General features: G+C 42.1%; 1 protein-coding gene across 2 annotated transcripts in view; it reads right to left on the bottom strand.

Moving 5' to 3' along the window:
* The window catches only part of Syne1 (spectrin repeat containing nuclear envelope protein 1), a 462,188-nt gene that overhangs the window by 70,282 nt on the left and 373,534 nt on the right, over nucleotides 1-18,372 (bottom strand). For both annotated transcript variants that reach the window (XM_059272792.1, XM_059272793.1), the window contains 9 exons: nucleotides 15,835-15,968; nucleotides 15,271-15,475; nucleotides 12,894-13,076; nucleotides 12,212-12,358; nucleotides 10,033-10,187; nucleotides 8,852-8,999; nucleotides 6,429-6,523; nucleotides 3,209-3,443; nucleotides 1,310-1,504 (listed from right to left, as the gene is read on the bottom strand). In XM_059272792.1, the coding sequence (XP_059128775.1) occupies nucleotides 1,310-1,504; nucleotides 3,209-3,443; nucleotides 6,429-6,523; nucleotides 8,852-8,999; nucleotides 10,033-10,187; nucleotides 12,212-12,358; nucleotides 12,894-13,076; nucleotides 15,271-15,475; nucleotides 15,835-15,968 (1,497 nt within the window). The remainder of the gene's footprint in view (nucleotides 1-1,309; nucleotides 1,505-3,208; nucleotides 3,444-6,428; nucleotides 6,524-8,851; nucleotides 9,000-10,032; nucleotides 10,188-12,211; nucleotides 12,359-12,893; nucleotides 13,077-15,270; nucleotides 15,476-15,834; nucleotides 15,969-18,372) is intronic.

Here is an 18,372-nt window from a genome sequence, read left to right on the forward strand (position 1 = left end):
AATGTTTTATACACAAACTGACAGGTGAGACAAGCGAATCCAGTGACTCAGACACCATGCATTCTCACGTCTTGGGATTATATCCAAAAACCACATCACAAATTAAAATAAATATAAGATGATAAAAGTCTCAGCAGAATGAGTTACAACATTTTAAATCCTTGTCTGACACCAAGATGACGACAAATGACTCAGGCATATTATGTTACCAGTGAATTGTTCTGTAAGCAAATAGTGGTGTTTAATATGTGCTCAGTGGCATTTTTGATTGATTGTTTCCTATTCCAAAGGTCTATTGCATAAGATTCCCAAAGTGAACCCCAGGTGTGAATATTTGAGAAAATAAAATAATACTGTGACCTATCTTCTTCCATCCACAGAGGTAGCATACTGTCCTTAATAATCAAGAAGAATCAGTGACAGTCAACATATGTAAAACTCTAAGATTTCCTGGGTACAATTTTTAAGTGTTAATGACAGCCATGATGTTATTCATGTGCCCACTACCTCATGATTTCTCAGAATTCTTCTGGTAAATCCTCACAATGGTCAAATGGATGAGGTAAAATTATACCCATTCTGAAGATAAGGAAAAAACTATGAAAAAAAAACTTTTCAACATGGCCTTATCTGAATTGAGGGCACATTCTTTTTTTCCCCATTTTTAAGAGCACATATTAATTATACAAAATCATGAGTTCCCTCATGAATTGTTCATACATGTGTAACTACTGAACTAAAGATAAATTTAAATAGTATGAGGGGGAGAAGCTCATGACAGGCAGTATGGATAAATTTCAGTGTCCTTGGGTTCTCAGTGTCTGTGGCCAAAGAAAGGCCTAAGATTCCTCTTGGAGATTTTTGGTCAATGGTAGCCTGCTTAGATAAACCAGGGAGAATCAAAAGACTCATTCTGGGTTAGCTTTTTCCTTGGCTATAAAGTATGAGATATCAATCTTTAAAGCCATTTTAGTCTACAATTTAGGGAATGGAATCTGCTTCTTGAGTTTCTGCCTGGCTCTCTAAAGCTGTCCCATGCTTCAAGGCACAGCATTGGCCATTAATCAGAACTAATCACTTGGACAGCCTTATTAGAGTTTAAATTACTTTGTTAGGGGATTTTCCTGAAAGACAAAGTGCTGAAAATTGGGAAACTTTTCCAGCTCATGCAAGATAGGACAGAGTCTTAAATAAAACAGAGGAGACACACTGGACGGTGTTGCTCAACGATCTTGCATGATGTGCATCTCACAGAAACAATGGGAGGAAACAGCACAACTCCTAAAAGGGGCCTCTAACCTGAACTTACTTTCAACAAGAAAGCCAGCTTTTTCTTCTGCTCCTCCAGATGCATGCTGGCTGACTTCCACTTCTCTTGGATCTCCATGAGTTCGGCCTGCAAGGCAGCCTCGGCGCCACTGTCGGCCGAGAGCAGGAGCTGTTTGCCAGCCTCGACTGTCAGGATGTAGCTGCCTTGCTGGCGCAGGAACACCTTCTCTTTGAACTGAAAGAGACCAGAGCTTTTTACTCTTTATTCTTTTCTTCATCTGTTCCCCATTATAAGCACATTTAGATAACCTTATGTGTTAGAATGCATACATCACACTCCTGCATCCAACAAGAGCATCTTAAATGAACCAAGTGTAAATGAGTGAGAAGTATAATCTCAACACAATATGAACCCTGCTTATAAGACTAATGTCCAGGGATCGAAGAGTGACAGCTGTCCCATCATGGGTGCATCATAGGTCTCTCAAAGTCGTCAACGCTGAATGAGACTTGAAAGACATGTGAATGTAATCAGACTAAGAAGAGATGAGTGTGACAGAGAAAAGGAAAGGAGACAATGTCTTCCTAAGGGGAACTGAGGAGGGATACATAGACTGTATAAGAGAAACATGATGTATTCAGGAAACACAACATACTTTTCCATGACTGGAGTCCGAAGTGCCTGTGTAAGAATGGTAGCAGCATAACTCGCAGGAGAACTTTTAAATTTTATGTGTGTGAGTATTTTGTTTGCATGTATCTCTGTACACTATGTGCATACAGTGCCTGAGGAGACTAGAAGAAGGCATCAGATTCCCTGTACTGAAGTTACAGGTGGTGGCGGCTGTCGTGTGGGTGCTGGGAATCAAACCTGGGTCCTCCAGAGCAGCCAGTGTTCTTAACTGCTGACCCATTGCGCTATCCCATCATTGTTTTTCAGACTGTGCTTTGGTAGGTAGCTCATGCTGGTCTTAAACTTGCAATCATCTTGTCTCAGCCCCCCAAATGTTGGAATTACAGAACTATGCCACCACATCTAGCTAGGGATGTGGCTTTGATGCCATCACAGAACACTAAGCAGGGAGTGATGTGTTTGGATGGAAGTTATAACAAAAACATTCACTGGTGGCGTAGAAAGTGGAATGAAGAATGTGTGTGCTGTACATGAGGAGACAGGTTAGGCTACTGTCTACCAAGGCAGGAACTCCTGAGGCAGTGGCCACAGGGATGGACATTCACGGTAGGCTGAGTGTGGGAAGTGAGAGACAAGAAAGAAATCAACCGCAATAACTCTTGGGATCCTGGACCAATAGATCAGAAAGTAGAACATTTCTTCTGATTAGGGACCTGAAATGTGGAGAATATCTGGTCCAGAGGTCATAGGCTCTGTGCACACAGACATAAATCTAACAGGTAGTTGGATATATGAATCAAAACCTCAACAGCTGAACTTGGCCAAAGATGCCAGTTTGTCCCTTCTCTATTGGTCGTGGGTAGTTGAGGCCATGTCTATAGATGACTTTGCTCAGAGACATTGAGACAAGGGGGGAGCCAGATGAATCCTTTAAAGGAGGAAGGGCCACAAACATATGTGGACAGGCTAACAGTGCTGGTAGGGACCAGGTTACATGATTGAATCTCCCTGACCAACACTGAGTTATTTTTCCTTGCCATCCTCTTTCCATTCAAGCTGGGTGCAAGGAACTGCTGTGGGCCTTGGTGTACAAAGTAGAAGAATCTTTGGTGAGGCGTCAAATTGCTCTAATCCCCTGTTTCCATAGGAACTTGGCAATGCAATCACTTTGTATGACTCAGTTGATCCTTAAGAGTGTCTGTCACGACTTTCAGGTCACTTCAGAGTCCATCTGAAGAACCGAGGCCGAGGTCAAACGCAGCGGACATGCACAGGAGGCTTGTGGGAATGGTGCTTGCATCTTACCTGCACTTCATCGAAGAGGGTCCTCACTTGTTGCAGCGGGACTGGGATGCTTCCAAGACCACTCAAGGGCAGGTAGGACACTTCAACCAGCCATTTACGGAGCTTCTCTGCCATCTCCCTATAGCGTTGCCACTGGCGAATCTGGCTGTCGATGATGCCCCGTCTCTGCTGGGCCCTGCGAATCACTCCCTGCCACTGATTACTAAGGAGCGTCAACTTCAGGCTGAACTCATCCCTGGTGAGGAAATAATTATATAGTAAAAAACCTATTGTCTTGGATATTGTCAGCTAGTATATGTTTTCCGTAAATGGTCAGCCCTGAGACATGATCTATGACAGGAGATGTCAAAGAAGCCATGGTCTGTTCGCGCCGTTGCAAGTTGCAAGTCATTTTTCCAGTTGGGGTACTAATCTACAAATAGTATTTTCGTATCTCAGCACAAACAGAAGGCAAATGTATGGTAATTATGATATACTCCCTCCATAAGTATGTGTGGGGATTGGGGGTGTCTTAAGAGCCTGTGACAGTCTCTTGTACCCTATAACAGGAAAACATGTCCTATTAGACCTACCCTACAAACTCCCTCCTCAGCTAGAATTGTAAGCCATTTTGGAAGAATCAAAACCAAGCCACTTAAATTACGCTATATTAAAAGTTTTATGGTATTTTTTTTTTTTTTTTTGGTTTTTTCGAGACAGGGTTTCTCTGTGTAACTTTGCGCCTTTCCTGGAACTCACTTGGTAGTCCAGGCTGGCCTTGAACTCACAGAGATCCACCTGGCTCTGCCTCCCGAGTGCTGGGATTAAAGGCGTGCGCCACCACCACCCAGCTATGGTATTTTTTTAAAAAACATAATTCATAAGCAGCCTCAATATTCCCTCACAAGTGATGACTCCAATCTCAAGCAAATCAGTATTAGAAACTGTCCCTTGCATATTTTAGGTAAATTTCACTTTTTTTTTTTTTTAGAAAAAAATGAACTTAGTCCACACAATATGGATAAAGATCATTCATACACCTTGAGATAGCAAATTTCACTTGAACCTTCTCAAATTCAGGCTGAGGAATTGCAGATGTTTTAATGCATCCTCCCTGTTTCCATCCAAAAATGTACTGACATTGCTTTATAAAGTTTTATTTAATATACAAATTGTAGCATGGAAACGGCTTTTAATAAGAATGTGTCAGGCATCTAAAGGGATGTTTCTTGGTCAATCTTAGTGCTGATCACAAATGCAGCATCTCCTTATACTTCTACTATCACCCAGACACTGCTCTGTGGAAGGGATCACTATTCTAGACTCTGCACTACCGTGAAATCCTATATTACCAATACATCCAATATCTGAGATGACTGTTAAGTCTGAACTTACAACCAAATGTGCAATTACCTCTAAAAAAATTGATTGAATGATTGAATTGGAACAGATGATTATTGTACCGTAAAAGTCAATTATTCACTATAAAACATTAAAAGTACTGGGTAAAAACAAAAACAAAAACAAACAAACCCAGCAAAATAATTTCTTACATTCCTTTTAAAAAGGAGTTCCGTAGGGCAGTGACAAGGTTCTGATGATCACATTTGCTTGTGAACATAGATTCTGCTTTGCGTGACATATGCACGTATCATAGTAGATTCTACTGTAGTCGAATCCATGCATGGGAGCTAACCTCATGACAAGTCCTTAAAGGACATGTCGCCTCAGAAAACGTGTGACCCCAAGACTTGATAACAGCAGAGAGCATGAAGAAGTGCGGGCGTCAGGTAACATTCAAGATCTCCAAAGAGCCGTGTCTTTAGCATGTCAACTGTCCTGATCCAGCTGCCCTTGATGAGCTACTGAAAATGAGTCTTCCCAGTGCTGAAGTTCTGAGAACAAAATCCCCCATGCTGACTTTGATCACATACAGCCTTGTTGTCTGGACCCTTCCTGTCATCCACGGATCCTATCCAATTTGTCTTTTATTTTTCACTAGCAACACTCAAGTTTCTTTATTTAGTTCCAACTCTCCCATTTTCACTCTTTTGTGTTTTCCCCATCCTAAATGTTAGCATTTAAAATTTAATAGATGTTGGCTTGAACAGGAAGTTTAAATTTTATTTCACTTAATGACTTGAATGTTTGTAATACTGCTCGAGGGTTGGCTACAGACTGATAAAGCCAGAGATAAAAAGGTAATTGCACTTGAATTTGTTGTATTTGGAGGGTCTTAAATTCTCGGTAATGTTCACATTTAAGTTTGGCTTGCTTAGAATGAAGTAAGTAAGGTGTCACATATTATTGTTCCAATCTCAACCATGCAAATCTTTTGTGAACTTCCAAGGAAACAACCACTGAAGGCTGAAATTGCTTCTAAAACACTAAAGACAAAACTTCTAATAAAGATGATCTATTTTCTAATGATTTAAGAACACACGGTTAATTATAATTACAACAACTGGTCCTAGGCATGAGAAACCTATACATAGATGCTAAAATCAATTCCCCAAATATAAACATGGAAATTAGATGAGTGAATATTGGTCCTAGGAAATACAGACACATGACATTATGTCAACTCGCATGTCGCAAGTGAGGTGAGAACTGCACAACTATGTTTTAAATAGAGTTTTTTGTGATAAGTAAGAAGGATTTCCTATTTAACACAGTGTGGTTTAAGGTGGCAAAGTATTTTCTAACACAGACATATAGTCTGTAGAACCTGGTTAGAATGAGGCTAGGCCTGGCTAAGGAGAGCCCTTAATGCCAAGCCTGATTTTGCTTCCACTTAGCTATGCGACCTCGTTCAAATCAGTTCCTGTGTGCATCTGGAGTTTTTCACCTCTCAGGGAGTTGGACTAGTGATACCTTGCTTCTTTTAGGAATAAAATTTCAGTAAGTGCAGGGGGATATTAGTAGCATCCGTTTACTGACCACTGATACAATCCATTCTGATCTATTCACTAATTCCAGTCCCTACAGATGAGTAGCGAAGGTTGGCTAGGTGATTTCCAATTACCCTACGTCCTTCATATCATATAATAGCATTTGCTGCGAAGCTTCAATACTCACTCATTTCAGAGACTCAGGCAAGCCTTTCCTCCAATTACCAAGGCCCTGTGATAATACAATTGCGGCAGGAAGATTGGATATATGCCCTCTAATCTCTCATTAAAAAGAAAATGACTAATTTACTGGAGAAACTTTCCTCATAACAATTTATCGAAGATCCTACCTGTCATCAACTTGACCTTGTTCTAGAAGATGCTGCCCATCAACAATGATGGAGTGCAGGATCTGCTGACGGCTGAACATCTCGGCTTGAAACAGCTGCAATTTGAAAGAGAGATATATTTTAAAGTCCCTAATTTCTTCTGATAACTTACTGCTGTCTGTTTTTAGCAGGGCTATGAAAAAACATATTCAGCCCCATCTGTGGTGTGGGAGTAACCGTTTTTTAAAAATTACTAATTAGGATAAGCTTAAAGACAAAGTTTTAGTTTGCAGTTTTAATTAGATAACTAAACATAGCCTTATCTCTCCCCCCTTCTTTATTCTTTAAAAGTTAACCTAATAAGGTAAGCTGATGAATTTACAACTTGTGGTCTATTTTATTTTTGAAAGCTTATGTTTTTCAGTATAGTCAGGCTAGTAAAATCATCTCATTACATGTATAAAAACAAAAACAAAACCCTGCAGGGATTCAGGTATTGCCCAGTGGTAAAACCTGAGGCCCTAGGTTCAATTCTCATTAGCTTAAAAACAATGAAAGATGAAATAATAAAAAGCCCCATAGAAAGATTGATATTTCTAATTATTTCCTCTGGCTGTTAGTACTGTTTATTTGGAGATGGGTCTTCACCAAATTGCCCTAGTTGACTTTGAACTGCTGGGCACATGTGATCTTCTTGCCATACATGCCACTCCCAGGTCCCATTGTTTTTTTAAAAAAAAACAGCATTTTTTCAGATATAATTCTTATAGCATGCAATTAATACATTTCCAATATCCATTTAATAATTTTCATTATGTCTCAGATATGAATTGCAAGCATTTGATTTTAAAATATTTTCCTTGTCACCCAAAGAAATGCTGTATGCAATGGTAGTTGCTCCTCACTTCCTCCCAGCATCCAGGTGCCCAAGTCCAAGCCACTCCTTGACTATTTCATGCCTTTATGGAAATGGCCTACTATGCATATTTCATATGAAGTGAACCGTGTAACATGTTCTCTTGGGACTGGCTTCTTTCACTTAGCACAGTATTTACAAGCTCCATCTACACAGTCTTAAGTGTCAGTACTTCAATCTTTATTCTGAGTTATATCCTACTGTAGGGGTACAGCAGCACACTTCATCTGTCATTGTGGATGCACAGGTGGGTCCTTCCCACTTTGTACCCACGATGACCAACGCAACTATGAACACTAGGCCTGCATTTTTTCGTGGATGCATTTGTCTGAGGAGCAAACACCTGAGAGTAAAGGACTAAGCTGTGTGCTAAACTGTGTTTAGTATGTTGAAGACGATCAAATTCTTTCTCAAAGCTGCTTCCTCTTAAACCCTTGTCTGATTTTCTGCACCCCCTCTGCTTTTTCCCACCATCATCTGCAGTAAAGCTTTAACTATAATACTCCCCGCTTTCTGAGTCCTCCTATCCCTCCGCCACTTCCTCCTCTTTCTCTTCCTCTCCTTCTACTGCTCCTCTTCCTCTTCATAGTCTGCTGTCTCCCCTCTTCCTCCTCTTCTTCTTCTCATACTGCTCTTCCTCCTCCTTCACCCCCACCCCACCTCTTCTGCTTCTTGACACAGGGTCTTGGTAGGCAACTAGAACCTGCCTTAAACTTGCTGTAAGCCTGAATTTTGCCTGGGACTCACAATCCTCCTATCTGAAACTCAAGCACTGTGATTCCACATGTATGTGACACCATGTCTGTCTTTTCTTTTTTTTTTCTGAGACAGGGTCTTGCTATGCATTCTGAGTGCTCTGGAACTCACTATGTAGACCAGGCTCATCTTGAACTCCATCCACCTGCCTCTGCTTCCAAGTTCGGAGATTAGTCATACTTGTCTCTTTATAATTCCGACACTCTCTACACTTCAATGCAAGATCATGCCAATGAATGAATGAATACAGACCTGAGAACCATGAGAAGAGAGAGCCAAACCACATGTCTTAATTTAAAATACTAAGATTGCCAGATAAAGGAAGAAATCGAAATTGGCACTTAATTTGAGTCTAGCAAAACCCACTGCTCACATGCTTCAAAGATCAGGCTGGCCTTCACCTTGCCTCAATCCTCCTGCCTCTGCTTCCTGAGCTCTAGGATTAGCATGACTGATGCCTGCCTAGGGGCTAATTTAAAAAAAATCTTCAAATTTTTTCTTAGCTTTTATTTATTATTTATCTGTGTGTGTGTGTGTGTGTGTGTGTGTGTGTGTGTGTGTGTGTGTGTGTGTGTGGTCTGTGGGTACATGCTTGCTGAGGCACACATGTGGAGGTCAGAGGACAGTTTGTTGGAATCAATCTCTCCTTTCACCATGTGGGTTCTGGGGAGCAGTCTCAGGCTATCGGGCTTGGCAGCAGGCACCTTTACCCACTGAGCCCTACCCTCGGCCACTAAAACCTTGTTGGCTCAAGGCTACTTGAATGACTTACCTCATGTGCCCTCTGCTGCTCCAGCAGCTGCTGATAGTTGCCCGAGATCTCCACTGCTAACTTCTGCTCTGTCTGAACCAGAAATTCCATCCATGTCTCACATTTTTCCAAGAAAGTCTGGTGCTGAAGCAAGAATGACTGCAGCTTGCTGACAGATGATGGACAAGGAAGAATAGTCACATAGGGACCTTTGTATCGCCCGCACATAAAATAGACTAAATACTCTCTGCCTCAGTTTCCATCAGACCACTACATAGATTTCATGCTGAGTGGTAAAGCTTTAAAATCCAAAGTCATCAACATTTAAAATAAGGCTTTTTGAATGCTTAAAACTGTACTTATCCTTTGAATATGATCTCATTTGAAACAATATTTATGATTAAAACATGGCTTACAGTTTTAAACATGGGAACAACTTGAGTTTTCTACTCTTAGTACACATTTTTTTTATTGCTGGAAAATTCTAGAATTTGCATATATATGCATGTATGAATATAATGAATTCATTGGTTATGTAGTTTGAATGTATCTGCTTTGAAATTCTTGTGTTAAATATTAAAGGTCAATATGACAGTATTCCAAAGGTGGGAGTTTCAAAGGCTCATTCAGCCCTGAGGCCCTCCCTCCTGTGAGGCCCTCCCTCCTGTGAGGCCCTCCCTCCTGTGCTCTGGCTTTCTTCCATGTGAAGAGGTGGTTTCCCCCTTCTGGAGGCCTTGAGGAGCAGGAAGAAAGCAGCCCTCACTAGACAACCAAACATCCTGACCCCTTAGCATTGGGCTTTCCAGACCCATGGCTGTAAGACAATATACTCTTGTTTGTTTTTCTGTTCTGTTTTTGAGACAAGGTCTCATGGAGCCCACACGGATCCTGAACTAGCCACATAGCTGAGAAGGATTTTAAATATCTGATCCTCCTGTCTCTGCCTGTCAAGTGCTGGGATTACAGGCCTTTGACCCACTACCCTCCGTGTATGTGGATCTAGGTAGCTAAGGATTGAATCCAAGGCTTTATTCCTGTTTGGCAAACATTCTACCAACTGATCTACATCCCCAGCCCTAAGAAAATACACACACACACACACACACACACACACACATATATCTCCATCCCAGCCTGTGGCACTTCCGTCACAGTAGCATGAAACACACAGAAACGACTGAAGGACTACGGTGTTTCCTCACCTGAATCTTTCTGTGGTCTGAGAAGATGCCAGGGACCACTGGCGGTTCAGGTTCTGCATCCTCTTGATCTCCTTGTCATTCAAGGGTAACCGGTACCCCAACTCATTGAGACGGTCCAAATCCGGAGCCATGCTGCTAAACCTTAGCATCTGCCCCTGTCAGTGAGATTGAAAAGCCAGTTCAGCCCCTCCTCAGGAAAGGCGGGGGTTGTCTTTATTGTGAACTGTGTGTCTGATATCAGGAAGGTTCTGGCTCTGGGTCTGTTGAGTTCCACAAGGCCAGGCTGAGGTGGTATTGTGTTCCCCAAAATATTGTGCACCCTAATAAACTTATCTGGGGTCAGAGACAGAACAGCCACAATATTAAACATAGAAGTTAGGCAGTGGTAGCACACCATGCCTTTAATCCTAGAATTCCAGAGGCAGAAATCCATGTGTTCAAGGATACAGCCAAGCATGGTGACTCACGCCTTTAATCCCAGAAAGCCAGCCTTTAATCCCAGGGAGTGATGATAGAAAGCAGAAAGGTACATAAGGCGTGAGGACCAGAAACTAGAAGCATTTGGCTGGTTAAGCGTTTGGCTGGTTAAGCTTTTAGGTTTTGAGCAGCACAGTTCAGCTGAGAGCCATTCGGATATGAGGACACAGAGACTTCCAGTCTGAGGGAACAAGATCAGCTGAGAAGTTGGCCAGGTGAGGTTAGCTGTGGCTTGTTCTGTCTCTCTGACCATCCAGCATTTCACCCCAATAACTGGCCCCGGGTTTGATTTTATTAATAAGAACTTTTAAGATTCATGCTACACCGGGCACACTCTGCAGAGGAACGCCTGCCCAGATCTCCCCAGCTTGCCCTGCTGAGGTTGCTGCCCTGCTCGGTTACCCACTATCCTCTGGTGGATGGTAGAGGTGGACATGGAATATCTCATTTCCAGGATTGGTTTACTCTCCACAGAACAGAGGAAGGATAAAAATTATGCTGATGGCTGAAAAGTTCTTAAATTTAATTGATGTATGTGAATACACCCCTTTTTATTCAATAACAGCTGTGCTATAGCTCTTGCCATGAATAAGCATTGTTATAATAGGGTTACAAGGAATCACTCATTTTATCCTTAAAAGAAATCTCATGACATAAAGACCACTGTAGTTTCCTTTTTAACGATGAAGAAAGGGAGGGACAAAGAGTAAGGAGCTCTAGGTGGTAGACCCAGGTACAGAGAAGTTGCTCAGCTCTTGCTAGAAGGTACATGTACAAGTGTGTGCACATAGAGACCAGAAGCCAGTCAACATCAAGAGTTTTTTTCTTCAATTGTTCTCTACCTAATTTTGTGAGACAGGGTCTCTCACTGAACCCGGGGCTCACCAATTTAACAGGATGAGGATAACCAGCAAGCCCCAGAAACCCTTCTGTCTCTACCTCATGGGTGCCAGAAGGCACAGGCCAAACTTTTTACATGCCTACTAGAGATCTGAACTCAGGTCCTCATGATTATGTGGCAACCAATTTACCTAATGAGTAAGCCATCTCCCCAGTCCCCACATGGAGGATTTTAAGCAAAAGGATACATGATAAAATTCGCAAGTCTACCGCATTTTTAAAGTCTGGGTTACTAAATATTTAAAATTATTGGCAATCCAATAAAAATTTTCTTCTTTTAAAAGTTGCATTAATATTGTTAATTGATAAAATTGTACTGTAAACAGTCATGGGATCAATGTAATGTTTTCATAGGGAAACAATGTGGGCTGACCAAGTCCACATAATTAAGCAAAACTTTAAAGACAAAGATCTCTCTGTAGCTGATAGAAAGGAAGTGGGAGGGGTAGATGAAAGGTCTACAGGAAGCCTCATAGCCTGAGATGCGGTAGGCTGAACTGGGAGGGCATCATGTTAGCGCTGTGGTGGGGTATGCATGGGAACTTAGAAGCTATGAAAGGCATGGTGGTGGGACTAAAGGAGGAAAGGAGGGCTGGGATGGTCCTCATGGACTGATCCTGGTAGGGCTCTGGTCACAGCTGCGCAGCTCATCACCAATGCACTGTTCTGTCCTCTCAGGGGGCGGGAAGGAAGAGCCAGGCAAGTTTCGGTGGGGTGTCAGAGGGAAGTGGTGGGAAGTGAGTTTACCTCAAGATTTTGAGGAGACAGGTAAAATGGGGAAGGAAGATTGGCACAGACTTACTCTCAGTTCTTCCATCCTTTCCTGGATAGTGGAGAGGTCGGACGAGTGCGTAGGGTCCTGAGCTTGGAGGATGTCCTCGGCTTCCATGATCCAGGCCTCTAGGGCTTCTAAGCTCTCGGCAAATGTTTCATAGTCAACAACTCCAGCCTATGTTTTCAGAAAGAAATTGGCGTTTCAGTGAAGGAAATGGACATTTTTATGAAAGCTAAAGAAAGGGCAAGTGTCTACTGTCATACTCCTTCATGAGAAGCTCTCCCTAAAATGACATGGCAATAGTGGTATTTTCTTCCTCATTGGTGTAGATTTTGTTTGTTTCTGTGTAGGATTCCCTAACAGCCAATTAAAGCCATTATTTAAATACACATAAACCATTTTCAAAGTATCTCGGTTCTTGCTCAAGACTATTAAATCCATATGAAGCCACTTAGTGTTGGCTCATTGGGTATGTTTAGCAGGTTGGCCTGCTAAACTAAACCAATTTTAAAAGCAAGTTGTAGAGAACAGTGAAAACCAGCAACCTTTCCCTGACCCCACCGGGACTTCTAAGTTTGATTCTTTTTTTTTTTTTTTTTAATGTTTCCTTGTTGCAGGAAGTGTCATCTCAGCACTGAAGAATCTGCTTCCTGTGTTTGTCCCCCAGACATGACAAAGGCCCAGAACACTCTCCCCGCTGGCTCCCCACCTGCAACACCGCTTGCTGCTTGCAGAGCGCCTGCTCCAGGCTGCAGAGGCGCTGGCGGAAGCAGAGCTGCTCGCACTGAATGGCTGCAGCTGCCGCGGCATCCACCTGTTGCCCGAGCTGCTCTCCTAGCTCACGGAGGACGAAAAGCGAGTCCTTGACTGTCCCCAGTCCCTTGAGAAGGTCCTAAAGGAGGAGACCAGGCACTCATTGTGAAGCACATTACGTGTCCTCCTCGGTGTCACCCGCATTTGGCAAAGGGCCACACACATAGGTAGGAAAGATTCCTGTGTGTGCATTACAATAAATACCTTCACCTTCAGAAACGTAATCAGGGATTGGCTCCAATTTTTAAAAAATATGATTTATGTGTACTAACAGTTTAACTATCCATGTTACACACACCACACACACACACACACACACACACACACACACACACACACGCACAGAGCACTCTTCTGATTAGGCTGGGGATGCAGTTCAGTGTTTGAGTACTTGCCTAGAATGAACACACACCTCTCTCTAGTTCCGGGAAAAAGACAGAGGGCTTATAATACAAGCCACAGGAGCTCATTATAGGACTTCAGAGAAACGCAAATGATGTACGTAAGTAAGGGAAAGAGAGAAAGAACCTAACCAAGGAAGAAGGGAAAGGGGGGAGAAAGAGAAAGGGGGAGAGAAAAGAAGAAAGGAGGGAGGGAGGGAGAGAAAAAAGAAAGAAAAGGGGAAACGGAAGGAAGAAAAGAGGGAAAGCGAAAATGAGGGGATGGAGGGATCCTGTAAGAGGAGATAGACATATATCTCCATATATATATGAATATATATGTATATATATATGGAGAGAGAGAGAAATAGAAAAAGAGAACAATGAAAGAAAAGAAACCAAGATACTCTAGATGAGGCAGTAACTAGAAACCTCAGGTCATAATTTTTCTTGCTCTCTCTCTCTCTCTCTCTCTCTCTCTCTCTCTCTCTGTGTATATGTATATATATATATGTATATATACATGTATATGTAAATGAACATGAAAATGTATATGTAAATGTATATGTAAATGTAATTGTACCAAACATATGTGAATGTATGTGTAAATGCATATGTGAATGCATATGCAAATGTATATGCAAATATGTATGTAAATATAATTGTATCAAACTGAAAACATGCTGCTTTTTGCCTTTCCTACTTATTTTTACAGAGGCCTTGGGCATTAGTCTAGCTACGGGCACCTCACTGTAGCTACAACAGGGCTCGGGTACCAGTGAGGTGTAGGGGGCAGGGATGGTTCAGGTGGGCAGGGCTAAGGACCTTGTCCACCTTTATTTCCATGGCATCTCCAGCTGTGTTTTTATGAAATCTAAGTGTGCATTCATAACTGGGAGCCAATGGGGATTCCCTGATTCTGGGTTCTATGGTGTAGTAACAGATCACAGTGGACTGCCACTCCTGCTGACTGCTGGGGTCCCACTGGGACAGGATGCAGAGTGCACATCCTGCTCTGCCTGGATAGTGCTTCCTGTGAGAGAAGGGCAAAGGGCACCTTTACCCTTGACACTGACAAAAAAGTGTGCCCCGATTCAGGGGCACCGAAAATGACAGATCTTTATAAAGATAAACTATGTCACCAAAACCAAAGATTATCTTTACCATAAATAATAATCTGTCACTTTAAATTCATATTTAAACTGATGGAATAAGCTGGTGTTTATGTAGCTTTTTTATAACTCACCCAGTTTAATAAACTGATTTGGAAAAGCTTTTAAGGAAATCTTAGCAACAAAGATCATTAAAGACGAACAAGGACAAATAATAAGAGCCAAGTAATGGATGGAATAAGAGAAGGCCTTGCTTGAAAGCCCTAAGTAGGTTATTGGCAGTTACGGTGGAAAAGGGAATCGTTTAAAAGCTATTAAAAAGTGTAGCAGCGAGCTGAGACAGACTTCTCTCTGCTGCTAAATTCCTGAATGAAGCTGTTGTCCAGAGGCACCCGCAGCAGATAACAAATCTAATTGGATGATATCCTCAACAGTGGATTTTTTTTTAAAGGCCTGATTTCCCCATATGGTTACATCTTACAGTGACTATTTCAGTATGAACAATAACCTACATTTTCCCCCATGGATTATATTCCATTAGGGAAAAGTGAGGAGAGCTACTCATTTTAAAAAAATGAAATGATGGGAAAGAAACTCACAAATGTTAAACGTGTGTGGAAGGCTAGCAGGTACTTTAGTAAAAAGGTCGACCACATGGGGATAAACTGCCTCGTGAATTCAGACTGCCCCAAAGCTCACATACAGCTACACTAGCCCTGCAAAACCCGTGACACGGAGGGACACCAGGTTGGGCAAGTCCAAAACAAGTTCCTGGACATACATTGCAATCCTGAATCCACTGGGTGACTTCATCATCGGCAATGTCCTTGTTAGTGACGGCCTTCAACAGCGCACTGGTTCGATCCTCTTGTTGTTGGACAGCGGAGGCACACTGCTTTGTGTAGTCCTTGTATCTCTGCCAGAGCTGAAGGAGGGCCTTGCTGGAGTGCAGCTGCTCAGCAATCTCTTCCAGTAAGTTACTCCATCTACAAGCAACAGTGAACACTTAAGACATCACCTCTCACCAAACGCTGTCACATACTGCTTTATTTGTCTTGGTCCTGGTTCACATGAACATGGACGTAACAAAGCAATGACTCATATCTGTTTAACACAGTAAAGACTAATAGACCATGCTCGTATTTCTCATATTCCAAAGGGATGAAAACTATCTTTGGGTTGAGAGCAGTCTTAATCCTTCCTAAAAGCCTTCTTTCTGGTTATTTTTCATTAAATTCATTTCGTAAAAAAACGAAACAAAACATTAGTACAATAGACTGTAAACGCCAGAAAGTTTTCATTCTATGCTATTTATAATAAGATGTAAAATTAGCCTGCTCCATACCTCATGTTGACTTCCTGCAGGGTGCTGGAGAGTGTTTCTGTCACAGGTGGGTGACACTCCTTCAGTAACTGGCTGGTGATGGAGCTGAATTTCGACAAGCCCTCTTCCTGCTTTTCTAGGCTCTCATGAAGATTCTGCCCAAAGAAAGAGTCCCCCAGATGACCAACAGGAACTAATTCTAATGAGTGAGTTTAAAATCATTTAGTCATAAGCACGCATGTGTCGCTCCTCTGCTTTTAAAAAAGATGAGCATTTCTTTCTTATAATTTTGTTCTGCAAGAAGAGTCACAGCAATTGAGCTCTCTTATGCTACTATGTGGATTCTTCCTATAAAATTCACAAAGGATGTCCTCCTTGCCTAAGGAGGAAGCTGTAGCAGCAGTCCACGTACTGTCTCCCACACTGTGGCTCTTTCTGATGCTCAAAGCCAAAACCCAGGCCTCTGTGTCGTTAAACATCTAGAGTGATTCTCCCAGGAACTGATAAGTGTGCCATCAGATCACAGCTTTTCTGAAAATCACCTCTAAATTCTATCTCATACAAAGAATTTTCCATGTTTTTATTGCTTAACTGACAAAAAAAATAGCTGTATATACGCCATAGGTCAATCATTTTGGATAACTGTCCAAACACATTCTTATCTGTTAATATTATAGGATGATTAAATTCATCTAATTAACACATCATCACCTCACATACTTAATGACTTTTGTCTAGAACAGTGGTTCTCAACCCTCCGAATGCTACGACCCTTTAATACAGTTTCTCATGTTACTATGTTGATCCACAACCTTAAAGTTATTTTCATTGCTACTTCATAACTGTAAGTTTGCTACCATTAGGAATAATAATGTAAGTATCTGATATACAGATGGTCTTAGGCAACCCCTGGGAAAGGGTCATTCAACCTCCAGGGGCTCACAACCCACAGGTGGAGAACCATTGGTCTAGAACTCTCAAACTCACAGAAATAGAGTAGAATGATGGCTATTAGAAGCATGAGACAGGTGATAAGGAAAGGTGAGATGTTCACGGAGAATAGTTTCATCTGCTGTAGGGTGGTCTGTATGTCAAATTACTCTGATTGGTCAATAAATAAAACACTGATTGGCCAGTGGCCAGGCAGGAAGTATAGGCAGAACTAACAGAGAGGAGAAAAGAACAGGAAGGCAGAAGGAGTCACTGCCAGCCACTGCCATGACAAGCAGCATGTGAAGATGCCGGTAAGCCACGAGCCACGTGGCAAGGTATAGATTTATAGAAATGGATTAATTTAAGGTATAAGAACAGTTAGCAAGAAGCCTGCCACGGCCATACAGTTTGTAAGCAATAGAAGTCTCTGTGTTTACTTGGTTGGGTCTGAACGGCTGTGGGACTGGCGGGTGACAAAGATTTGTCCTGACTGTGGGCAAGGCAGGAAAACTCTAGCTACATTCATCTAGGCAAGAGAATTGATACCCCTGATCTTCTTGCACCAAATGGTGGCTGTGGTTAATAATACTGCATTGTATACTTTTGAAATCCCTTAACGAAAAGAGGGTTTATTAGACAAGCTTGGTGGAATCTTCTACCTAGCATCAGGCAGCGAACTAGAAGAAAGATGTTTCTCTGGACCAGGTACAACATCACATACCATAATCCTAGCACTAGAGTGGCCAAGGCAAGGGAATCGTGAGTTCCTGAGCTACGTGATGAGACCCAGTCTTATGCCTCTGTGCTGTGTTTTCCTGGAAATGTTGTTTAAATGGTAGCCTCAGTTCCTAGTAAAAGAGAAGTAGGCTATAAAAAAAATATAGTACTGTTTACCAATATCTAATTTCTTGCAAATCAAAATATTCAAGGAAAAGTCCCTTAAATCGTCCCTATCTTGAGACAAATTTCAGGTATTAAATGCAGAATATGGTAATTTTAAAAGCTCTCCAAATTAAAAAAAAAATGTGATTTTCAGTTTACTATGCCCAACGTAAGTTTTAATGGTTCTTAGTAACGGCAACGAGTCTTAATTTTTAAAGAAACATTTACACATTTCAGTCTTCCTCTTTCCCAAATCCACCCTCAAAAGGCATCCCCTTATGAAAGTCTACCTAGGAGCTCAGCAACATATTCTTGCAGATGTCAAGTCAGGGATGTGGGCTTGATGGAAGAAGGCATATGCTGCAAGCCCCACCCCTCGAGGGCCCGCCCTGCCCAGCCCATGGTCTGTGTACGTTAGCCAGGAAGAATGAACAGTGACAGGTCAGCGTGGCACAGTGCCCAGGTACGCGAGGAGGCGAAGACGGTGAAGACACGGGCCATGAACCTGAGAGCAGCGACCTGAGAAGTGAGTAGGAGCTGGATTTAAGACAGACAGCATCAACTGCATTCTGGGTGAATACAGCATGGATAGAGACACAGGAAAAGCAAACAGTGAGTGCCCGACAGAGGGTGGTGTGGTCATCGCCTTGGCCAACAGGATGCTACCGATGAATCTGAAAACTATGGTTTAAGTGTTTACAACCTGGCTGTTTTCCTTTCTGTTTTCTAGTTTCTTAGAAGATA

The sequence above is a fragment of the Peromyscus eremicus genome, chromosome 8b (genome assembly GCF_949786415.1).
Source record: "Peromyscus eremicus chromosome 8b, PerEre_H2_v1, whole genome shotgun sequence".
In the NCBI taxonomy this organism is placed as follows: Eukaryota; Metazoa; Chordata; class Mammalia; order Rodentia; family Cricetidae; genus Peromyscus; species Peromyscus eremicus.